This window comes from Sinocyclocheilus rhinocerous, unplaced genomic scaffold, assembly GCF_001515625.1.
Source record: "Sinocyclocheilus rhinocerous isolate Xijiao unplaced genomic scaffold, SAMN03320098_v1.1 scaffold11, whole genome shotgun sequence".
Taxonomy (NCBI): domain Eukaryota; kingdom Metazoa; phylum Chordata; class Actinopteri; order Cypriniformes; family Cyprinidae; genus Sinocyclocheilus; species Sinocyclocheilus rhinocerous.
The window spans coordinates 1,560,099-1,586,238 of record NW_015625587.1 but is presented as its reverse complement, the minus strand read 5'-3'; the positions used below and the strand labels follow the sequence as shown (position 1 = coordinate 1,586,238).

General features: G+C 36.0%; 1 protein-coding gene and 1 long non-coding RNA gene across 2 annotated transcripts; both read right to left on the bottom strand.

Moving 5' to 3' along the window:
- LOC107755689 (collagen alpha-6(VI) chain-like) lies at positions 1-26,140 on the bottom strand. The gene is made up of 40 exons (XM_016572580.1): positions 26,065-26,140; positions 24,220-24,810; positions 22,786-23,340; positions 21,605-22,222; positions 20,530-21,087; positions 18,422-18,979; positions 17,217-17,789; positions 16,545-17,117; positions 15,622-15,971; positions 15,309-15,387; positions 14,981-15,126; positions 14,483-14,575; positions 14,344-14,397; positions 13,347-13,418; positions 13,217-13,243; positions 12,845-12,889; positions 12,262-12,315; positions 12,107-12,169; positions 11,698-11,763; positions 11,305-11,358; positions 11,174-11,209; positions 11,037-11,099; positions 10,678-10,740; positions 10,518-10,580; positions 10,367-10,429; positions 10,114-10,164; positions 9,898-9,933; positions 9,711-9,773; positions 9,572-9,634; positions 9,457-9,492; positions 8,765-8,801; positions 8,671-8,682; positions 8,058-8,551; positions 7,191-7,287; positions 3,417-4,085; positions 3,088-3,190; positions 1,674-1,816; positions 1,319-1,489; positions 605-652; positions 1-446 (listed from the first exon to the last, which is right to left on the bottom strand). The coding sequence occupies exons 1-40, from the start codon at positions 26,138-26,140 to the stop codon at positions 274-276; spliced, it is 7,689 nt and encodes a 2,562-aa protein (XP_016428066.1). The 3' UTR covers positions 1-273.
- LOC107755699 (uncharacterized) lies at positions 6,292-6,637 on the bottom strand. The gene is made up of 3 exons (XR_001641730.1): positions 6,576-6,637; positions 6,482-6,493; positions 6,292-6,362 (listed from the first exon to the last, which is right to left on the bottom strand). It is a non-coding gene; the product is annotated as an uncharacterized LOC107755699 (long non-coding RNA).

Below are 26,140 nucleotides of genomic sequence, written 5' to 3'. Positions count from 1 at the left end.
AATTGTGAAAGAAAAAGTATGAATTTTGAGATAAAAAGCCAAATTTACCTGTTATATCCCTTGGCGGAAACAGGAAAGCTTCCATACTTAGCGAACCATAAAAGCACCATGAACATAAAAAATATATACTTATTTACTTTTGTGTTGGGATTATGTGCTTCTTTAGTTGTAAAACCTGCACAAATATAATTTTCTAGCTCAGAGAGAATGACTGATAAATATGAGGGTGAAGAAAGTCTTTGCTCAAAAGTGTCATTTGGAAAGTCATCCTGGTTAAATGTGTCTTACACAAAGGGCTTCACATTCCTCCTGCGTGTTAAACCTGTTTTTGTTTCCTCCACATCCTCCAAACCAGAAGTGAATGCATTCATTCTGCTGGATGTCATACTGCCAGCTTAAAACGTAGTCACTGCAGGGCCCCACATCCTGTTTCATGAGGCACGCATCTGTGAGTGGAAACACCAGGAAAGAGTTTGGTCGATAACACTTCAGGCGATATTGCCATATCAAATCCTTTTACTGTATTTACAGAGAAAAAATAATAATAAACCAGAAGAGTCAGCAAAAGATAGACAAGCAGTTACAAAGGAGGCTAATTTCTCACCATCCACTAATGCAGTTTCCTCTTTTGCCTGCACGATTACTTCAGGATCTGGAGATTTAATAAAGAACAAAATTGTTTCAGCAGTTGTTTTATATTGAAAAAGTACCTTTTGTGATTGTTGATTTCTTAAAGGTGCAGTTTGTCATTTCCATGCCACTAGAGGCACCAAACAGAATTACAATTTGTTCAGGACTTGACATACAGTAGTAACCAGTGGTTTGTGTTTTGGGTACACAAAAATACACATTAAACTAGACTAATCTGTTTTGCTGGTCTTAGGTATGTTGGCTAGATGTAGAGGGGTTCTGGGCAACTTTTCAGCTATTCAGGCTGAAAGACTGACCAGAGTGACTGGATTTCTGAAATGCAAACGGAGGACATTTTCTAGTGCAGTTGTAAAAATACAATTGAAATCTCTCTTGTTATTATATACGAATTAAAAAATGGGGACAATACATTTGTGTAACAATTATTCTACAGTAGCTGATGGTCAGTTTGCCCAGGCTGGAACCCCAGCTTAAACTAAAAAAAAGCTCCATTCACATTTTCTTAAAAAAATCGAGTTATTTTTGCAACTTGGTTTGGTGCTGCTAGTGACACAGAAATTAAACAATTAAGCATCTTATATTCAAGGTTAGGTTACATTCAACTATATGTACTTTAATAGCAAGGCATATTTACAATGATTTATGAGACACTGCACAAAGGACTTACTTTGTTTGCCACAGGTCTGAAGGCATTCCTTTTCTGAATTAAAACGGTTACTATTACCATCACAACCCCCGTACCAGAAGGGTAAACATGCACCGACTGCTTCATTATAGTACCAGCGCAGCACATATCCATCACAGACGGTGCCACGGTCACTGTTCAGGTGACACGGATCTGAAAGCAAAACACTTATTTACTAATAAGCCATGCAGAGGATGCTGTTAAGTAATCATTTAAATGAACAACTTTTAAACAAAACTGCTTTTGTTTAAAGTGAAGTATAATTTCTGTCCTTTTTGTTGCATATGTTTAAGCACTAGAGGCATTGTGATGTGAGCAGAGATTTGTAAGAAAGTACTGTCTGTGCGGTCAATCAGAGACTCGACTGCTGAGACTCCACGGCCCGAGTTCTGCTGGTATTTAGTCTCCTCTGCAGTGCCTTCTTCCTCCATTTCCTCTTCAACCGCTGCATCTGGGTAAGCAGTGGACGGCACAGGAACACTAGGAAATAGCATTTGTTTTGACAATGGGCCGAAATGGATATTCACACAGAGCTGCACCACTTTTGCGCAAAGTATTTTAACACACACACACACAAAAAAGATACATTTAGATATTAATAAATACATTTATAAATCGTAGGTTTATTTTAATAACCTGCATCTTTTTAAATAAGAACCTGTCTTCTTTTTATGTAAATTACATTCATTATAAACAAATCTATATATATATATATATATATATAGATAAAAAATATATATTTATTTATGGTTTATTTGTATTAACCTGCCTCTTAATAAGAGGCTGCCTCGTTTACATGAAAATAGATATTTTTTTATGTAAATAAAATAAATACATGTACTTATTTATTGCAGGTTTATTAACCTGCATCGTTTTAAATATGCACCTGCCTCCTATGTAAATTATATTTTTATGTAAATAACATTCACTATAAATAAATTTCTATATAAATAAAAAAACGAATATATTTATTTCAGATTTTATTAACTTGGATCTTAATAAGCACCTGCCTTTCTATATAAATAAATACATACATTTATATATAAATAAATGTACTTAAGGTTTTAAGCTTATTATCTTATTATATAAGTACCTTCCATGTTTTTATGCAAATTAATCAATTAATTAATCCATTAATTCATTCATTGCAGGTTTATTAAAGGAATAGTTCATCCAAAAATGAAAATTCTGTCATAAATTACTCACCCTCATGTCAAACACAAATTAAGATATTTTTGATGAAATCCGAGAGCTTTCTGTCCCTGCATAGACAGCAAGGGAACTACCACGTACAAGGCCCAGAAAGGTAGTAAGGACATCGACAAAATAGTCCATGTGACATCAGTGGCTCATCTGTAATTTTATGAAGCTATGAGAATACTTTTTGTGTGCAAAGAAAACAAAAATAACATGAGGGTGAGTAATTAATGACAGAATTATCATTTTTGGGTGAACTATCCCTTTAACCTGCATCTTACTAACCTGCGCTTTTCTACTTAAATAACATGGATTATATGTAAATTACATCCACTATAAATAAATGTATATATGAATAAATAAATATATGTAAGTATTTATTTACTGCCATTGCAGGTTTATTAACCTGCAGCTTATTAAATAAGCACCTGCCTCCTTACTATGTAACTAAATAAATAAACACAGTGATCAATGTTCAGAGTTACTGCTATGACCTCAAACCAAACAGATATTTCACATTAAATGACAACAGATCAGATTTTGTCAGTTGATACCTATATACAGGTCTCTCTGCAGCCTCGTATTCCAAACGCTGACCTTGATGAAAATTACTACACTGACTCTGGAACGATCGATGAGGGTAGGAGTTCACATTTTCTGCAATCACAAATAAACTATATTAACATACACATGTCCTTCAAGATGAACAAAGCTATGCAAAGCCGTCCTTAAAGGGATAATTCACCCTCGTGGTCATTTCTGCGACTTTCATGGTGTTTTTTGTGCTTTTGAGTGTCATCAGTGTGAGCATATTTTCACTGGGTGAACTATCCCAAAGTTTAAGTCCTCAAATCTGTATTAAAGGTCATGAAGCATTCCTTACTGCTCAGAATGTGGAAGAACGTTCTCATGAAGCGCTGTGCGTACTCCTGTTCTCCATGTTTCAAGTGGTCCAGATGAATGATGTGCTGTTCTGAGGGGTAGCTGGCAAGCTTCTCCACCTGAGCAGTGCTGATGTGGTCACCCACCGTCAGGGCAAAGAAAACAACACCCTCGCATTTTGCCACCCTGGAGATAAAGTCCAGTGCCGTTCTGTCCTGAGATGTCATCTTCCCGCCAATAATGGCCAGCACCATCTTGTTCTTGCGACCGTCAGAAGCTGTGAGGACGCCCTTCGTTATGACATATTCTAACGCAAGACCCAGTCGGGAAGAGCCTCCGGTTTGCTGTAGATCCTGGTAGATGCTTCTCTTCATTAGACTGCGATCTGGGAACTGTTGGAAGTCGAATATCACTTTCACACAGGATTGGGCTTCACTGTACGTGGAGCTCTGCTGGTAGACGGCCACTCTCGCATGTCTGTTGGCCCTGTTGGGTTGACTGCTCACAACGATCTGATCGAGCACACTACCGAGCACCTCCTTCACACCCTCGTACTCGTCAGCCAGCATGCTACGGGAGCCGTCCACAATCACTGCCAAGTCCATGTCCAACTCCTGTGGAGCAGTTGCCAGGTTGGTGCCCTCACATTCTCTAACTGGTTTGCAGGGATCTTAGAAGAGAAAGAGTGCAGATATGATCACAAACAAACTATGGCCACAGACCTCCATAGGAAGATCTGCAGAAATCAAACACCCATCATTCATAACACTACACATTCCACATTGTACTTGTAATGTGTAGAACACTCTACACATTGCAAGTACTTTTATTTTTGTTTTTTTATTATTATTATTATTATCAAATGCTTTCAGCTACCTTTAAGAGTACGGTACTTTATTTATATATTAATTTGAGATATTAAATTGAGATGTTTGAGTTTATATTGAATTTTTTGCAGACTTTTTGCAAACATGAACACTGTTTAAAACACTATACTCAGAAGAAACTCCGAGATTTAAGAAGTTTCCCTTTGCTGTCCATTTTATTTAAATAAAAAAGTATTTTATGTAAAACAAAAATAATATAATATAATGTTTTTTTTTTAATTAATACTATTATTTAGCACGGATGCATTACATTAATTAAAACTGACAGTAAAGACATTTATGTTACAAAAGATTTCTATTTCATATAAATGCTGAACCTGAACTTATTCATCAAGAAAATACTGAAAAAATTTATCATGTTTTCCACAAAATAATTTCTTTCCACATAATCATAATATATCTTCAGCAGCAAATCAGCATATTAGAATTATTTCTGAAGGATCATGTGACCCTGAAGACTTGAGTAATAATGCTGAAAATTCAGCTTTCCATCACAGGAATAAATAACATTTTAAAATATATTCAGATATAAAACAGTTATTTTCAATTGTAATAATATTTCACAAAATACTGTTAATTAGATAATCGTCTACGCTCTATCGGATTATTTTCCTTATTTTCTTATTCCTATTTGACACATTCCTATTTTTTCACCAACACTGCTTGTGAAAGAGAGGGAGAGAAATAACTGGGTCTTACCAAAGCAAATAACACAACTCTGGATCTTACTGAAAGTAGTATTCTGGTCTTGCAATCCACCCAGCACAGTCAAGATAAAACTCTGGGTTTCATCTGCCTGCATACAATAAAACATGATACAAGGAGAATTAATAGTTCAACACACGGTTAAAAAATAAACGTCTTGTGAAAACACAGCATACTACAGCCATGGAAGAGAGCAAACGAACTGGCTCAGAGATCGCAGATTCTGCCCGACTTAAAAGCCTTGGCATCCATCTACAAAGCTCTATGACCACAGGTATATTAAACGCAGATAAATCAACTCATCATTTACAGTATTAGGTTTGTCGCCTTCCATTGTCAGTTGCGCTCATTCCTGTTGCGTGTCCTTAATCTGACGACCCGTGTGAGAGTCTGAGGAGGAGGGGGCGGGAGGAACAATATTTTGAATTTGAATATTGAATTTGACAACCCGCGTGAGCGTGGAGTCTGAGGAGGAGGGAGGAACAATATTTCGAATTTAGACCGAAGTACCCATTTCAAACACTAGCTGCCATTCTTACATACTGCACCTTTAAAGGGACAGTTCACCCAAAAGTAAAAGTTTAGTCAGCATTCAGAACGGTTTAAAGAACCAATTCACTGTTTAATATGTTTTGTTGAACAACTTAAACTTAAGTAAGTGAAAGTGTGACTTTAAAATGTCCCCTTTGGTGTTCCACAGAAGTCGTCAGTCATACATGTTTGTAACATGAAGATGAGTATAGACTAAATGATAACAGAATTTTCATTTTTGCGTGAACTATTCTTTTAAATAATAAAATGTAATAAAATTTTCTTTTAAATAGTAAAATACAGATTTAAGTACGCTAACAGTAACTTTACCTCAAAAGCTCTTCTAATATTAGGGACATCCCTTAGTGAGATGACCCCAAGCTTAATGTTCAGGGCTTTGTACTCTAGAATGGCTGTGGTGAGGGACGTTGAATCCTGAGATTCTCCAGCAGTGAGGAAGATCGCTATCTTCCTCATCAGGACGCCGTTTCGCACACGCTTCAGGACATTCCTGCCCACAAACCGCATGGCAGCGCCTATGTTACGGCGTTTTAAAGTGCGTTCCGGGCCGATGTTCTTCACCGCTTCAATAAGCTGCTTCTTGCGGTGATAGTCAGTGAAGCGGATCAGGTATTTGGTGTAGAAGCCGTAGGAGACCACAGCAACCCGAGCCCCTGTCGGGCAGCTGCTCTCTGCAATGTTGATATTGTCCAGCAGTCTGAGGACTACAGAACGCATGTATTCAAAGCCTTGAGGAGACACATCTTCAGACATGTCCATGGCAATCACAAGATCAGTGGGGTAGGCAGGGCATTTTATGTTATCTAGAGAGACAAATGTGAGAGAAGAGTAAGGGACCATATTTAACATAATAACATAAACATAATTTGACATTTTTGGCTTCTCATTTCAGTGTTGAAATATGCCATAAAATGTTACCAACCTCTGCAGCACACTGTAAAAAAAAAAAAAAAATCATACTTACAAGGCTATTATCTATTTCAAGAAAACAATATACAATCATAAAGATTTTTTACCACAGTTGTCTCGGACATATGAGATCAGTTGACAGTCCTACAAAAGAATTTATATTATTTAGATATGTATATATATTTTAAATTAAGCATTATTTTATTGTATTTATACATATATTATAAATATACATTTATACACTACTATATTCTGATTATTGTGAAGTAAAAATATAGTACCGGTATATCTGTACTATATTTGTACTAAATTTACGATACCACTTTTGGAATCCTGAAAAAAACGCATCAGGGTTTCCACAAAAATATTAAGCAGTGCAAATGTTTACAACATTGATAATATTAAGAAATGTTTTTTCAGCACCAAATGAGCATATTAGAATGATTTCTGAAGGATCATGTGACACTGAAGACTGGAGTAATAGCTGTTAAAAATATAGCTTTGCCATCACAGGTCACAGGAATAAATAACATTTTAAAATATATTCAGATATAAAACAGTTATTTTCAATTGTAATAATATTTCACAAAATACTGTTAATTAGATAATCGTCTACGCTCTATCGGATTATTTTCCTTATTTTCTTATTCCTATTTGACACATTCCTATTTTTTCACCAACACTGCTTGTGAAAGAGAGGGAGAGAAATAACTGGGTCTTACCAAAGCAAATAACACAACTCTGGATCTTACTGAAAGTAGTATTCTGGTCTTGCAATCCACCCAGCACAGTCAAGATAAAACTCTGGGTTTCATCTGCCTGCATACAATAAAACATGATACAAGGAGAATTAATAGTTCAACACACGGTTAAAAAATAAACGTCTTGTGAAAACACAGCATACTACAGCCATGGAAGAGAGCAAACGAACTGGCTCAGAGATCGCAGATTCTGCCCGACTTAAAAGCCTTGGCATCCATCTACAAAGCTCTATGACCACAGGTATATTAAACGCAGATAAATCAACTCATCATTTACAGTATTAGGTTTGTCGCCTTCCATTGTCAGTTGCGCTCATTCCTGTTGCGTGTCCTTAATCTGACGACCCGTGTGAGAGTCTGAGGAGGAGGGGGCGGGAGGAACAATATTTTGAATTTGAATATTGAATTTGACAACCCGCGTGAGCGTGGAGTCTGAGGAGGAGGGAGGAACAATATTTCGAATTTAGACCGAAGTACCCATTTCAAACACTAGCTGCCATTCTTACATACTGCACCTTTAAAGGGACAGTTCACCCAAAAGTAAAAGTTTAGTCAGCATTCAGAACGGTTTAAAGAACCAATTCACTGTTTAATATGTTTTGTTGAACAACTTAAACTTAAGTAAGTGAAAGTGTGACTTTAAAATGTCCCCTTTGGTGTTCCACAGAAGTCGTCAGTCATACATGTTTGTAACATGAAGATGAGTATAGACTAAATGATAACAGAATTTTCATTTTTGCGTGAACTATTCTTTTAAATAATAAAATGTAATAAAATTTTCTTTTAAATAGTAAAATACAGATTTAAGTACGCTAACAGTAACTTTACCTCAAAAGCTCTTCTAATATTAGGGACATCCCTTAGTGAGATGACCCCAAGCTTAATGTTCAGGGCTTTGTACTCTAGAATGGCTGTGGTGAGGGACGTTGAATCCTGAGATTCTCCAGCAGTGAGGAAGATCGCTATCTTCCTCATCAGGACGCCGTTTCGCACACGCTTCAGGACATTCCTGCCCACAAACCGCATGGCAGCGCCTATGTTACGGCGTTTTAAAGTGCGTTCCGGGCCGATGTTCTTCACCGCTTCAATAAGCTGCTTCTTGCGGTGATAGTCAGTGAAGCGGATCAGGTATTTGGTGTAGAAGCCGTAGGAGACCACAGCAACCCGAGCCCCTGTCGGGCAGCTGCTCTCTGCAATGTTGATATTGTCCAGCAGTCTGAGGACTACAGAACGCATGTATTCAAAGCCTTGAGGAGACACATCTTCAGACATGTCCATGGCAATCACAAGATCAGTGGGGTAGGCAGGGCATTTTATGTTATCTAGAGAGACAAATGTGAGAGAAGAGTAAGGGACCATATTTAACATAATAACATAAACATAATTTGACATTTTTGGCTTCTCATTTCAGTGTTGAAATATGCCATAAAATGTTACCAACCTCTGCAGCACACTGTAAAAAAAAAAAAAAAATCATACTTACAAGGCTATTATCTATTTCAAGAAAACAATATACAATCATAAAGATTTTTTACCACAGTTGTCTCGGACATATGAGATCAGTTGACAGTCCTACAAAAGAATTTATATTATTTAGATATGTATATATATTTTAAATTAAGCATTATTTTATTGTATTTATACATATATTATAAATATACATTTATACACTACTATATTCTGATTATTGTGAAGTAAAAATATAGTACCGGTATATCTGTACTATATTTGTACTAAATTTACGATACCACTTTTGGAATCCTGAAAAAAACGCATCAGGGTTTCCACAAAAATATTAAGCAGTGCAAATGTTTACAACATTGATAATATTAAGAAATGTTTTTTCAGCACCAAATGAGCATATTAGAATGATTTCTGAAGGATCATGTGACACTGAAGACTGGAGTAATAGCTGTTAAAAATATAGCTTTGCCATCACAGGAATAAATTACATTTTAAAATATATTAAAACAGAAAACAATTATTTTAAATTATTATTTTAGTTTATAAAATAATAACAATAATATAGATAATATTTTGTTTGTTTTATAATCATTTAAATGTTTTATTATCTTTGTTTTTGTTGTTTTTTGTTTTTTGCACATTATGTGAACTAAAGTGTTATTTTCAAAATCCTACAGTTTCTTTCCAGTTTCAAGTACATATAACATTTTTAAATGTTAACTTATGCAGTAGTAAAACATTTTTTAAAAAATCAGAAACTTACAGACATCTGTCTGGTTCCTCGTGGCCCTTTTGGGCCCTATGTGAAGAAAACAACATTAGGTATCCCTTCAAATTCCCATGGTCATATGATGTGAATAATTTTAATATAATCATACCCTGTGTCCAGACACCCCCTCGCTACCAGGATCTCCAGGTGCTCCTGCCCTACCAGCATTGCCCTGTTATCAGACAACCAATTAAGTCTCCTTAAGGTTCATAGAATGAGTAAGAAAATAAAACTTTAAAATGTTTTACCCCTCTTCCCCTGTTGCCTTTAGGACCACCACCTACATTTGCTCCTTTAAAACCCTGTTCGCCCTAAAAGTCAAAAAGAGAGTGATTAAATATTGTTCACTCATTAATGGTTATACAAACAAGTCATTCTTTTATGAACAAACCACATTATAATTACTGTACTTCTAAGTTTCGGATGTAAACTCACCTGAAGTCCAGCATAACCTGGGAAACCAGAATCTCCCTTAGAAAAAAGTAAGGATATAAAAAACAAAAAACTATTTTACATATATATTGAAAGTATATTGAAATACATATATATTTACTATCTTTTGTTTTTAGTGAAATAATACCATACTTTATATTGTGGCATCACACAAATTTGATATTTGAGAACAAATTATTGGCATAATTCTCTATAAACCTTCTGTCCTTTGGGCCCTGGGAATCCATAGCCATCTGCACCATCTTTTCCCTGTCATAATAAATAAATGTTGCAGTCAGTGTTTGCATCTGTGTCTGTGTCATTTGTGTCTTACATCAAATAAAGACAATTAGACAAATTGTTAAATTGCATTCAAGAACAAAACAGCATTTCTGAAATTGCTAAGTGATGATGGGTAATGCCCAACATTGCAGAGTTTTGGTAGCTTATAAAAAAAGAAAGAAAAAGTAACCGGCAGTCCTCTGAGGCCTGGAGGTCCGAAAGCTCCCTTATCTCCAGGATCACCTGGCTGGCCCTGTAAGGCAAAAGCAAGATGAGCAGGTTTAGTATTAAAAAGCTTACATTTATAAATGAAGAGGATGATTCTAAATGAGCTCACTCACCTTCTGTCCCCTGGACCCAGTGCTTCCTTTAAATCCTGGCTTTCCTAAAAAGCCAGGAGATCTCTGTGTAAAAGAGATTAACACAATATCAATGGCTGGATGTGGTTTATTTGATATTAATGCCAACAGTAACCAAATAAAATTGTTTTTCAATATGCACCTGAGGTCCAGGTAGACCAATATATCCTTTCTGCCCAACTGGACCAGGTGGACCGATAGCACCCTGAACAGAAAGAAAGACTCAATCCCAAACTCAAACTAAAAAAAAAAAAAATTATATACATCCAATTTGAGATCAAATTCATTTTGAATGGGGGTTACACACATTTCACATTGCATAATTAATAGTACTCCAACACTAATGCCATCTTTAATGGCATCTTTTCTCACTGTTAACAAACTGGCAAACAAATCAGCTACAGCTCTACATGTTTTTTTTTTTATTATTATCATTATGGGGCCCACCTTGTATTTATTGATAGATGTAAAAAAGAGAAATAGGATCAATTTGTACATTACCAGTGGACCTGTGGCCCCAGGGAGTCCTGGAAGTCCTGGTGCTCCTAGAGGCCCTCTGGGACCCTGAATTCACAAGCAAAAAAGTAATTTGGTATAACTTTTGAAGTGGCCTAAATATTATTTCTACAATACTGTACCAGTAGACCCGCTGAGCCTCTTCTGCCATTAGGGCTCTGAAAATGAAGATAAAAATATTAAAATAGAAAACAGGCTTATAACTTAATGCTTCTGTACTATAATTACATATCAAAGATTAGGATTCATTTACTGGTCTGCCATTATCACCAATTCGACCTGGAAGACCATCTGAACCTGGTTCACCCTGTTAAGCACACAAAGAGAGAATAATAAGAAAATAAGTGATTGATATTTGTTGTTAAATCATTCATATACTGTATATATATATATATATAGAGAGAGAGAGAGAGAGAGAGAGAGAGAGAGAGAGAGGGAGGGAGGGAGGGAGGGATGGATGGATAGATAGATACAGAATACAGAAAATAAAATGTCACTTTTTTTGTCGGATTAATCAAATAGATAAACAGTTGATTATAATTTTTAGTTGCAGCCCTAATATTTCTATTAATACACCTTGACATGTAAATGTAAAATGGTACCGTTAATGGTCAGTTGTTACTAAAATTAAATAATCTCCCCATACCTGAATGCCTGGGCCGCCGATGTCACCTTTAGGACCGCGGGAGTTGTTGTCTATTCCTGGATTTCCCTGATTATAATTAAATGGATGAACAGGGGCCAAACACTACTGGAAAATCTGCTGCATGTTCGCTGTCCTTGCACCTGGTATTATTTCCCACCAGAGCCCCACAATTCACTATTTTGCTTCAAGACTCTAGGGACATTCTTTGCGACAAGAAACAATGTTAACCGCAAACCATTCCTTTGGAACAGAGTGAGCTGGGCAAATTACTGTATGCAATCTACTTGAATCTAATCTGAATAATTTTTTGAAATCAATGGAAATTAAAAATCACCATTCTAATGATAGTATGAATAGTGTTTTGTTACATTAAAGGATAATTTATTAAGATTATAATGTATCTACTTACCGGATCTCCTCTCAGGCCTCGCTGCCCTGGGTTTCCATGGTTTCCTCTGATACCTCTTGGACCCTGCGATTAAAGCACAATGAAGATCAGAGCACTAAAGAGAGACTGTGTCATGGTTGAGAGGTACAGAGAAGAACATATGTGATGGATTTTACTGGGCTGCCTGGATCTCCTCGCTCTCCTGGGCTTCCTGCTGCTCCTGTTACACCCTGAGAGGAACAAACAGATGTGGAATTTGTTTGACAACAGAAATGCATGACTGCCATATTGTAAAAATTCAAGGCAAACTAAATATTTTTAGATTTTTTTAACAAAACGTGACTAAAGTTTTGTGGGTGGTTGCCAGACCATTGCTAGGTGTTTTTTTAGGGTGTTATAGGTGTTTGCTAGGCGGTTACTTGGCCCTGTAAATAGTTACTACATAACTACGTTTTACATAAGTTTATTATAATAGTTAGACTGCCTTAGGAAATATTATACAAATATTGTCACGAGTGGCTGAATATAAGTAGCTCAAGAAGACGAAGAGTACAACGAAATAGTCTTTAATTCAATAATCCACAGGAGATGGGGTATAAACACAGAGAACAAGGGAAACACAATGAAATATAGACAGACTATACATGTAACAGATATTATATATTTAATATCACTTTTATTTATTTTAGTTTGCATCATATCTATGTATCGGTCCTGGATAACTCACTGGATATTAGAAGTGCACCATCATTGTCTTACCTGTTCACCATTTACCCCATCTAAACCATCTTCTCCGTCATCTCCCTATTAAAAAATAAGATTAAAAGAAACAGCGGTTACATTACTTTCATTAACAAGCCAAATGAAAGCGAATAGGAAAGGAGACAGGAACACAATTTATATGCAACCTCATAAAAACAACAAAAACCACAGGTTACAAAAAACCATTCCAGATGGCAATCAAAGACAGTAATCCAAACACAGATGGCGGATAGTAACTGCTGTCTGGTAATAATTAGGTAGACACTTGACGCATACAGCTATCTTCAAGTTATCTCGCTCGCTCTCTAGAGCTTAAATGACTATGTGAACTTCAGATGTCTGTGTACAAATACTTATGGATGTACTCACATTGTCACCTCTGTAGCCTCTGCCACCCTGAAGAAGAACAAATAAACACAGGAAAATAAATATTGCCGTGTTTCAGCACTAAAAGCCACATTTAAAACTTAGTAAGAAAACATATAGCACTGCATGTTACCTTTATGCCTCTTCTTCCAATGCATCCCGGATGTCCTCGAGTTCCATTCAAACCAGGAAGCCCTCTCTCACCCTGAAACACACATGTATAGCACATGAAAGTCATAGGACATTAGTATTTTAGTATATTCAGTATATATACTCAGGTATTAAAAGTGTTACAGTGTATTTTTGTGCAAAAAGAGTTTTACACAAAAATGAATAGTACTTTCAAACTAATGCAGTACCATTCAAAAGCTTGAGGTCATGGTTTTTAAATAAGTTTCTTATGCTCGCCAAGGCTACATTTATTTGATCAAAAATACAGTAAAAATTTTAATATTGTGAAATATTATTACAGTTTAAAATGGCTGTTTCTATATTAATATATTTTTAAATATAATTTATTTCTGTGATGGCAAAGCTGAATTTTCAGCATCAGTTACTCCAGTCTTCAGTGTCACATGATCCTTCAGAAATCATTCTAATATGCTGATTTGTTATTATTATCAATCAAACTGTTGTGCCACTTAATATCTTACTGACCCCTAAACTTTTACTGATAGTGTGTGTTTAAATAGCACATTCGTATGAGATGATGACTACAGTCATATCATTAGCCAAGAAAAAGTTGTTCTATTCTACATTTAATCAAGTAAGGTGTAATGAATTTCCTTTTTTGCTTTTATTTTCTTCATTTTTCAACATTTTCTTCTGTAAAGCTGAACAATGTGTATTGTAAACGCGCTATCAAATAAAATACAAAAAGACTGTTTTTGCAATGGATTAAAACAGTTCTTGGTAACCAAAAACTTGGTAACTTGGTAACCAATTTGCAATGGCTTAAAAAAGTTCTTGGTAACCAAAAACCTGTCCAAGACTATCATCGTGTCAAGCCAAGGTAACAGTTTAACATTATTACAACAAACTGTGTTACAAACACTACAAAACACGATGCAAACACTACAAACAAAAATACATTTAAACAAATAAAAATAAATGTAAATTGAAGAACTTACATGTCCTCCTTCTTCTCCAGGGAAACCAGGAAGTCCCATAAGTCCAGGTGACCCCTGATCAGCAGTACAGTGACAAATTAAACACTTATCTCCATTTTCAAATATTGTTCAGTAAATCTTGAGTCATAAATCTAATGACCTTAATCCCCAGGGGACCATAATTTCCACGTGCTCCCTCATGACCGGTGCATTTACACATCACATTACAGCACTCCCTTGAGGCAACTGTATCCTGTGGATTGGAAAAAAAGTCTGAGAGCGAGAAACACTTGAAGGAAGGCGTTTTATGTTATGAACTGACTGTTGACATGTTGAACCAAACACTTGACATCCTGACATCTTTCTTCAGCATTCTTTAAAAACTTACAGCTGTTTCCCTTCCTCTTAGAGAGCCTCACACTACTTCCCACAGAAAGCCATTTATTTACACAGCAGTCAAAACACCGTTGTGATCCCTAAGGCAAACCATTTGGCAGCTAATGTACTTCAAATATACAATGTACTTGCATGTGACGAAAAAGGCCTGAAAATTCTCATAGCACCAAAATTATGAAATATAGATTGTCTCATTGCCATGATCTGATTTTCTCAAAGTCTCATCCTTTTGTCTATGATTTGGTGATTTAAATTAACTTACAATTTCTTTCTGCATGACACTGGCCACATTCTGAATGCCGATAGAGAGAAGCTGCTTATAGTGCATCCCTCGACCAAACTCCAGCCTCTGTAGGTCAGCAGTGCTTTTAAATCCTTCTAGCGCCACAGTCATCAGCACTTTTACACCTGTGAATGTCACAAAGGGAGTCTTAGTAAACGTAAAAATGTAATTGGCATATTCAACCTCCTTTGATTTGAAGCAGGCATATCTGTAACTGTAACTGCACAGTATGAAGTTGTTTTTGTTGAAAAGCTGTTGAACAAAGTGCAGGTTTTTAAAGAGATTTGTTGTTGTTTAGTCATTGTACCACTCGTCCTGAGGCTGTTGACGGCAAGCAGAAGGTCCTCAACAGGCTCATCCAACCCGTCTGTAAAGATGATCAGCACCTAAAACGAGAAATCAAAGAAAAAAACATTTTTCTCTAATGAAAGGACAAGTTTAGACCAACATGAATACTTGATGGTTCATGCTGGTTTATGGCGGTCAGTGCTGGTTCAGTGCTGGTCTAACTGGTGGATCAGCATAGCAAATCAATCAATCAATCAATCAATCAATCAAACATGCATACATCTATCTGATGTATTTTTCAGAGGGGCTGGTTTGGTAACTGCTGTTCTCACCTTTACATAAGAATTTGAAGCTCTGAACTTGTCTTCAAAAGAGCGTAGAAGCTGGGCGTTGAATTTCAGAGACTGTGAAGTCTGAAGTGCCATCACTTTTTTTACCACACCTTCATCGTACTCTTTGAAGGAAAAGTCATCCAGCATATTTCCATTAGCATCAACCAATCGGAGGCCTACATTGGTGTTGAGGGTTGGGCTGCGGACACAGCACAGGTTGTGCACAACTGAAACATAGCGGATGATCTCGGGCAGGTCGGACTGCAGCTTTTTCTGGTCTCTAAAGATTGACTGAGGACTTAAGCTGGTGCGCGAGTTATCAAATCCGATGCCAATGTCAATAGAGCAACCTAAATAAAGAGAAACAGAATTTATATGTGATAAATTAAATGCTTTCAATGTTCTAATCACAACAATATGCATAACTGAATAAATATATGCATATATGAATAATTATTTCATGCTAAAGATAATAAATGGCTGATATTTAAATTCTATCCTATTTTGCCTAACTTAATTAAAAGTTTAAAAATTTTTTTAAATCAATCATTTTAAATGCTACAAGTTAATTAAGGCATCAGAACATTTTAATGTGCAATATGAATAATCTACATTTAGAGATTTGCTAGATTTAATTTAACAGTAAATAATTAGTTAAATCATTAGTGTTAATAAAGATTTACTTTAAGTGAGAGTTAGATGATGGGTAAAATCTGGGAAATTAACAATTAATTATAACAATTAAATATCCAATATCAAACAAATCTGATAAATGAATTTTTAAAAAGTCTAATATCGGCCAATAACCAATATGGTATATTGTATATACTGTGGATTCCTAATTCGGTGTTACTCTTAAAGGTATATAATTTTATTTTCAGTTCTACAATTTAATATCACACATAAATGGTACTTCTACTCACTTGGCTCCTGACTTGGAGGAACACAAAGGGCATAAACAAATGTTGCTGTTGTCAGATTAAGGTAGTTGAAGTTTTGCACTTTGAATAACCTATCTGGTGACCCAGCAATATAGCTGAGCTGTGGCATCGAGATGTCTCCGATTCCAATCACAAAAATTTGAATTTGCAGGCGTCTGAGATAATCGGCTGCTTCGTTCACACTGTCTGATGAAACGCCATCAGTGATAAGTACAAGATTTTGCAGTACGCTGCTCTGTCTGCGACTCCCTTTGCTCTCCTCGAAGAATTCCACAACGTTACGCAGAGCTTTTCCAATTTTTGTCCCTTCTTTAATTTGCGTGATTTGTCGAATTGCTGATTTCACCCCCTCCGTATCGTTATACTCATTTAAGTAGAACTCCTTCTGATATAAGCTGCTGAACTGGGCTATACCAATTCTGTAAAGTTCTGGAGAAATACGGAGCTGGTTCACAACATTTAGCAAGAAAGCAATCATGGTTCTCCATGACTCCTCGCTGATGCTTTCAGATCCATCAATTAGAAACACCAGGTCGGCTAACTCTTTCTGGCATTCTGCAAGACAGAACAATCAAACTGAGACAAGCCAATTCTGATCATGTTGATAAATCTGAGATCTAAATCAAGAAGTCATTCTGAAGCAAAATCTTTTACCTGGTTTGGTTGCATTGCAAAGCACACTGGAGATGTTTGTCTGCAGTGTTTGAAGACCCGCGTAATTATCAACGTGGAAGATTTTGTTTTTGTTCATGGTAATCATCTCCAGCTCACTCTCTTTAGCTCTAGCCACTCCAATTCCATACACATCTATATCTTTGGCCGCAAACTCATCAACCCGTGCACGTAAGTTTTCTCGGTCTCTAGCATCACCATCCGTAATTATGAACAGCATTTGAGGGATGCCCTGTTTCTGGCGCCCACCATTCTCTTCACTGAAGTAATTGAGCGAGTATCCCAGAGCCTTAGCCGTGCTGTCATTTCCAGGTGGGGACTTCAAGGTGTTTATGGCTTCCACTACCTGACGTTTATTGTTGTACTGGTTTAAAGAGAATTGATTTGGAGTGCCTGAGTAGACAATAACGCCAATGCGAATTAGATTGTCTCCAATCTGTGTGCTGTTCACCATGGAAATTAAAAAGGTTTTAATGTTTTCAAACTCTTGAATACGAATCCGTCTGGTGCACTGCACCAAGAAGATCACATCAGCCAATTGCGTGCTTGGACAACCTACAAGTACAATGAGAAAAGGTTTATTAATATTCCATTTAAAAAATCATGTCCTCCAAGACTATAGCTTAAACCAGCCTAAAAATCCCAGGCTGGTCTAAGATGGTTTATTCTAGCAATTTTGTTCACAGCAAAACTTTGTAGTCAACCAACATGGTTGCATCTGAATAATTTTAAACGGGTGTCTAACAGGATGCAGAATTGCAATTCAAATAAGAATTCAATTAAGTCGAATTTATCAATTCAACTAAAATAAGTATATAATTTTTTACTAAAAAAGGAAGGTTCATTCAAATAAACGTTGAAAGATGGTTTGACAATCTCTTAAAGCAAAATTGTTTGCAAAACTGACCTTTTAAATTTAAATTTACCAAGGGTGAAAACCCCTTCATTTCCCAAAATGCCATTACCTGTTGAATTTCTTGGAAATATAAATCAGTAAATTCAACTTTCTGTCAGTCCAATTCAACTTCCTGCGGAATTCACAATTCAACTCATGAAACTAAAGAGAGAAATTCAAAATGTTGCCAAACCCTAAATAAACAACATCTGAAACACAAAGCTGATCTTTTCAACATGGTTGTGCTGTAAACGTGGCATACAGGAACATTTTAGGAACGTTTAGGATTCACCTGTTTCAGGGCTGCAGAGCTTGAATTGGAGGTTTTTGTCAATGGACTGAAGTGCATCAAAATCCCTCTCCACGTATACTTTATCTCGAGTTCCACTGATCTCCCACAGCTGTGTGGTGTTTACACTGCCCACACCTATTGAGAAGATGGTGACACCCTTGTCTCTGATGGCCTTGGCAGGCGCAGCGACAGCATCATGAGCTTCCCCATCTGTGATAACTACAAGGAACTGTGGAACATTAGGCCGACCGCCATTGGATTTGTCAAAATATTTTGAAATGAATGAAAGCGCTTTCCCTGTGTATGTGTTTCCTGTTAGCTGTATAATGCTGTTGATCGCTTCCTCTACTTCATCTTTGTTGTAGAACCTATTCAGTGGAAACTGCTCACGTGGATTATCGCTGAACTGGACCACCCCAATGTGCACATTATCTTCTCCAATGACGGTACCACTCACGACTTTGGTAATAAATGTCTTCATTGATGTAAAGTCTAGGCTATAAATGCTAGAAGAGCCATCAATCAAAAACATGATATCTGCCACTTTGTTCTTGCAGGCTAAAGAAAGCAGAAAAAATCCAGTAAATATATCTAACATATTTAAAATTAAAAATACAATCTTTAAGCTACACTACCATCCAAAATGTTGTGGTTGATAGGATGTTTTTTAATGTTTTTGATCACTTGCCAAGTAAAAACAGTAATATTGTGAAGCTAATTTCAAATGAATGCTAACTATTTTATTCACATTTATTCATGTTACAGCAAAGCTTCATTTTCAGAAGCCATTACTTGAGTCTTCAGTTTTACAAGATACTTCAGAAAATTACAGTACTAAGCCGCTGCAATGGAGCAGCTCTAATGCTATTAAATTAAAGATGATGTAGGCTACCATAGAGAGAGAAAAAAATGAACCGTGAAAGTAATAAAAACTTGTAAAATACATTTTAATGGGCATAATTAAGTGTGAAAATAACCGAAGGATATACAGTGAAACCAAAAATGATTCAGAGACCAGATATCATTTTTGATATTTTTTTACTAGTGGGTGTAGGACACTATAGTTCATTTATGTAAGTGAGGATATCAAATAAACTAAACTGTGATATTTTATACCCAAAAATTCTTCATACAGTGGACTACCAGTAAAATTGATACAAATTTGGGACCAAAAATTATTCAGACCGAGTCTGGGAAAAAATTTAAGTTCAGGTTTGCATGAACCTGGTTGACAGCATGCCCAGGAGACTATATGCTGTCATTAAGGCTAAGGGTCACCCGACAAAGTATTGATAGTTGTGTAAATATTGACAGCTGTATGAATAATTTTTGGTTTATTGTAATCCATTACATACCTTTCTATTAAAGTTATCTGACATTATCAAGCTGAATTTGTTCTGACACAGTTTAACTCTGAGTTCTTGTCATATTTTATTACCATTTTCTAAACTATAGCGAATAAACTGTGATAATGTGAGAAATGTTGAAGGTGTCTGAATAAATTTTGGTTTGACTGTATCTATTTGATAAATGAAGTTAACCAACTAACATTATACATACTCTTTTGGTTTCTGTACCCAATATTTTAAAAATTTACAAATGCAATGAAAATATTGGTATCGGTACTCGGTATCGGCAAGTACCAAAAATAAAAGTATCGGTATCGGGCGAGTACTGGAAAAAGTGGTATCGGTGCATCCCTATCAGAAATCATTCTAATATGCTGATTTGGCGCTCAAGAAACATTTATTATCATTATTAATTTTGAGAACAATTGTGTTGCATAAAAGTTTCATGGAAACTCAGATTTTTTTCCCCTCAGATTCTTTGATGTACAAAAGGTTAAAAAGAACAGCATTTATTTGAAAAAGAAATCTTTTGTAATATTATAAATATTATTGTCACACCAATTAACTGAGTCTGTGTTAAATAAAAGTATTATTTTCTATCAAAAAAGAAAAAAAAAACTTACTGACCTCAAACTTTTGAATGGTAGTATATCTTTAATTATCCTTTTAATGTTTTCAAGTTTGTCAAAAATTTTTGTCGTTTTAAACCAGACAAAAACATGCCATTTTTGAAGTATATGTATGATTGATTAGTCTTACCCTCTTGTGAACAAATATCTGTGACAATTTCGTTCTTGAGGGCATTCAGAGCATCGTAGTTGCTCACATAGAACTGCTTAGTTGCGTCAGCCGTCATCTTCAAGAGCTCATCATGGTTAGCATCCCTTACTCCAATGGCATAGACTGAAACACCTTGAATCCTCAGCTCTGCCGCTGGTTCGCTCACCTCATCTTGGGATTCCTTATCAGTAATGATAATGAGAATCTCCTGCACCTTAGCTGAACGGGATGCTTTTGCCTGACTAAAGAGATTGCCCACATAAGTTAGTGCTTTGCCTGTCTCTGTACATCCATAGGGCTGATTGATGTTATTCACAGCTGCTTCTAAGGAGACTCTGTTTTTGTGCTCCGTCAGGCTGAACTGTAGAGTCGGATCACACTCAACTTTCACAACTCCCACACGAACTCGATTGGGTCCAATGTTAAATAATTGCAGGAAGTCTAGAATAAATTTCTTCACGTCTTTGAAGTCTGCGCGAGTGCTGCTAGAGTGGTCCAACAGGAAATATATATCGGCTTCTTCTGTGTTCACGCATCCTAAAAGTGAGGAATGAATTACAAATACAAGAAATTATAAGGGGAAACCGAAGGTAACATACTTAAAGCATAAGATATTCAGCACAAGCTCTTTAGGTAGGCGTGGCTGACTCTTAACTTTTATAAAGAATATCTCTTTGGATTTGAGACTTTAGTCTTTGCAACTTTACAGATCTTCTTTATGCACCAAGAGCTTGTAACACTCCAAAGAGAAAGGAAAAATTGAAATCACATCATATGACCCCTTTAAGTGTATTATGATATTAATTGTATCATTATTTTATTTCTCTGAGTCTCATTTAACCATTACATAAATGGTTGACATTTTCATCAAAAATTATAAGGTAAAACAAATCATGCTGACTTTTACTACTCCTTTTAACTACTCCTTTTAACTAATTTATCAAATTTATCAATCAATTACTTGAGTTAGTATGTAATCCCTCAACAATATAGGAAGTTAATGATGCTTTTTTAACTCTTTTAACTCATTGCCTACATTGTTTGTTGCTTTTACCTTGTTTTAGGATGAATCTATTGTTCTTGTCAAAACCTCTATCGACCACAACCTTACAAAGGCTCTTTCTGAGGCTTTTCTCCAGCGAAGTAAGCATCTGAAAACTATCCACATTGAACACAAACTGCCGTTCAGGGTAAGATCCTATTTTTTGGAGCTCCTCCACACTAGCATTCTTCACCCCGAGGGCATATACAGTGACCCCTGAGCGCCTCAGCTCAGCAGCTGGGGCAGTGACATCATCTTGTGACTTGCCATCAGTGATGACAACAGCAATCTGCTTAACACCGACAGCTTTCCTGCTTCCCCTTGTCTTAGTAAAGAGATTGTCTTTAGCAAACTTCAGGGCTGCACCTGTTGAGGTTTCTCCCCCTCTGTATGGTAGGATTTTAATATAGTTCAGAATATCACTCTTGATAACGAAAGTGTCCAAGTAGAATTCAGCACTGGGTCTGTCATTGTAAAGAATCATTCCCACCCTCACACTGTCAGACTTCACCTCGAGGCCACTTATTGTGCGGCGGAGGAAACGTTTCACTAGATCAAAGTTGCTTCTGGTGATACTACCCGATTCGTCCACAATAAACACAATATCTGCCACTTGGGCTGAACTGCAATCTGTTCAAAGACAATAAAAATACATGAATATAGATTATCAAGTGAAAAATAGTATGGCAAAATTTAACAGTAACAGAAAATGTCATTATCACCAAATATTATACATAATATTAAAATTATATTTGTATATTACAGTGTACACTGCATGGATTTTTAATCAAATAAGGTACTATTGGATTTCATTCATGTTTCGCTGGCTCTCATTTATTTTGCTAAACAAGACAACAATATTAGTCTCTCTGCTGCCCCCATCAGCTCTGGAGTACAAATGGTGTTTATGAAATGACTAATATGCAACATATGTTAACATTTTCTGAAAATTATGTTTATTATTTGGTTGAATTGCAAAACATGACTTGTCATGATCTCAACATGGAAGCCACCATGAGGGGGGAGGACCCACCTTACATAGAATAAAACCGCTTCAGTGTCATCTTCAATCTTTTAATCAAAAACACTTCATATTTTGTGTGTCAAACTTACTTAATGCACCTTAAAGAACATATAACTCATAATCTGCTGTTATGTCTGTATTGTTTTAGTTATAATAAAGGCAAACTAACCTCCTGTAACATTGAAAACTTCTTTTTCCTGAATTATTTTCGTGATGTCGGCAGCAACATCAATGATATTCTGGTCAACCTGGAAAGTCCGTAGCGTAGGTGAAAGGTAGCGTAAATCTGCTTCCAATCTGATATCAATAACGGTCACATCCTCGTTCTTCATTGTTCGTATGGCCCTCAGAGTGGAGTCGGAAGAGTTCCCTGTTCTCAGCACCAGCAGATACTGCTTGTAGCCTTTAGCAATTCTGCTGCCAGACGCCGTGTTAAGGAAGTGAGTACGAACATAATCTATGGTCTTTCCTAATTTTCGCTCTCCATTGGGCCTGGGCTCGAACCGATTTATGTACCCTCTGGCTTTTTCTGTTACTTTGTAGTCATTGAACAGGAACTCCTTGACGACGCTCTCGCCAAATTGAGCCAGTGCGATCTTATGAGATCCATCACCCACATTGAGCTGCACAGCCAGTAGGTTGAGAAGTTCCCTTATCTGCTGTGTTTCCCCCAGGGCCAAACTATCCACCAGGATAAATACATCAGCAAACTTTGGGGCAATGGCTGAAACGGCCACAAAATGGAAATTGACCATTATTTTATATATTTGCACATATAAATACTTGAATATTCAATATATTACACAGTCACTGCTCACAGATCAACCAGTGATGATCTTTTCCTCAAGGTTAAGATAAAAGTCAATAACACAGAATGCTTTTAAAAACACAAAACAGGGCAGAACTTCTTTCAACTTGAGCCCCACATTTTTAGAATACTTGGTCATATTCAAAACACTGTAAAAGATGTGAGACATGAGCACAACAAATATAAGTTTATTTTTTGGCTTTTTATATGTACTTAGCATGTGCATAGCCCAATACGCCACAGCTCTGATTTAAAAAGCATATATACATGCACAAGACTTAATGATGATTCTTCAACATGCTTGATATGAATTTCAATTCGTTCTTATCATTATGTATTTATTTACTGCTTTTGTGGGGTGTGTGTGTATTATCAATATACAATAACACACAGTGAAGTGGTGATGTTAGTGACATCACTGATGTAAAGTATATAATCATAATATCAGAGACCCTCTTCCTGAAAATCACACATGGTCACAGGAGACACATTTGAGACGTGCATTACTACCAGGTCAATGTTGTTATTCTTAACTAAATATTAAAAAAAAATAATAAAAAAAACTATTATAAATGACAACAGCACAAAAAATTACTAAAACTTAACTCAAATTAAAATGAAAACTTAAAGAAAAATTTAAAGCTAATTCAAAATATTAATAATAAATATAATTGTACTAAAATAACACTGTTATCTCGCTTGACCACTTGTGATTGGATCACCAGAAACAGATTCAGATATCAGGTGTATACAGGCTTGTTGACTTATGAACAAAGTTTTAAAAACTCAATTTACCTTTCCCCTGATCCCTCATCAAGATGCACACTGTCTCCTTCATGGTGGTTGTTAGTCCTTGCAGTGCTTGGTAATTGTCTATATTAACCACAAAACGCTCAGGTGGGCTGTTGGCGATGGCCTTTAACTCTGTCATATTGGTTGGACCAACACCAATAGCAAAGATGATAATACCCATCTGTCGCAGATCTCCAGCAGGTCCCTTTATATCATCGGCTGAGTCTCCGTCTGTGATCACCACAACAATCTGAGGCACTTTTTCATTGATACGGCTTCCACCCGCACTCGTGAAATAGTTGTCCTTAAGGAAATTCATGGCTTTTCCCATGTACGTGCCTCCTGTTCGGTATGGAAGGTTATCTATTTTCTTAAACAACTCCGCTTTGTTTGCATAGTCCCCGATCAGAAACTCTTTGTGGGGATCGGTGCTGAACTGAGCAATGCCAACTTGTACCTTTTTCATGTCAATTTCCAAACCATCCACAAAAGTGTGCATGAACATCTTAACCTCCCGGAAGTCTCGAGTACCGATGCTGCTAGAACTATCCACAAGGAATACAATGTCGTATGGCGGGTTTTCATCCAGGCATCCTATCAATGAGTGTATAATAGACAACATGTGACAATCAAGACATAAGGGACAGAAATGACAGAAATATACACTATTGTTCAAAATTTGGGGGTTGGCAGGATTTTTTTATGTTAAGTTTCTTATGTCATCATGGCTGCATTTCTTTGATTAAAAAAAAAAAAACACTTAAAACAGTAATTTTGTGAAATATTATTTTAATTTTATAATAACTGCTTTCTATTTTAATATATATTTTTAAAATGTAATTTATTCCTGTGATGGCAAAGTTGAATTTTCAGCAGCCATTACGCCAGTCTTCAATTTCACATGATCCTTCAGAAATCATTTTAATATGCTGTTTTGATGTTCAAGAAACATTTCTTAAATGTTGAAAATGTTGAAAAGAGCTGTGCTCCTTAATATTTTTGTGGGAAACATGATATATTTTTTCTGAATTTTTGATGAATCGAAAGTTCAAAAGAATAGAATTTATTTGAAACAGATTTTTTTTTGTAACAATGTAAGTCTGTACTGTCACTTTTGAAGCATTCTTCTTGCTGAAATATTAATTTCGTTAAAAAAAAAGACCAAACATTTGAATGTAACTTTTGAAAACCACGATACAAACTATTACATATATACAATAGAAAATTAAATAGTTGTTGGTCAAAAACACTAAACACACATAACATTCAGCATCAATAGTATCAATAACTTTCATTTCATTTCATCTGTGGGCTTTGGGCCATGTTAAAATAAAAGTCCATATATGTGACCCTGGACCACAAAACCAGTCTTAAATGTCAATTTTTCAAAATTTTGATTTATACATCATCTGAAAGCTGAATAAATAAGCTTTCCATTGATGTATGGTTTGTTAGGATAGGACAATATTTGGTCGAGATACAACTATTTGAATATCTGGAATCTGAGGGTGCAAAAAAATCAAAATATTGAGAAAATCGCCTTTAAAGTTGTCCAAATGAAGTCCTTAACAATGCATATTGCTAATCAAAAATTAAGCTTTGATATATTTACGGTAAGAAATTTTCAAAATATCTTCATGGAACATGATCTTTACTTAATATCCTAATGATTTTTGGCATAAAAGAAAAATCTACAATTTTGACCCATACAATGTATTTTTGGCTATTGCTACAAATATACCCCAGCGACTTAAGACTGGTTTTGTGGTCCAGGGTCACATATTATTCAGTAAATTATTCATAGTCAGTAAATTGGTCATGTCAAGTATTTGTCTGGAAAGTGTTTACCTGTTTGCTGTGCAGTGCTTACAAAGAAACATGATATAATGATTAAACCAGAAAGAAACGCCTGTGTCTTCCCCAT

Coding starts and splice junctions, on each gene's coding strand:
- LOC107755689 (XM_016572580.1), bottom strand. CDS start 26,140: ATGGGGAAGACACAGGCGTTTCTTTCTGGTTTAATCATTATATCATGT. Junction 15,388..15,621: donor CTTCAAATTCTTATGTAAAG/GTGAGAACAGCA, acceptor TTCTCGTTTTAG/GTGCTGATCATCTTTACAGA. Junction 9,934..10,113: donor CAGGGCCCAAAGGACAGAAG/GTTTATAGAGAA, acceptor CTTTTTTCTAAG/GGAGATTCTGGTTTCCCAGG.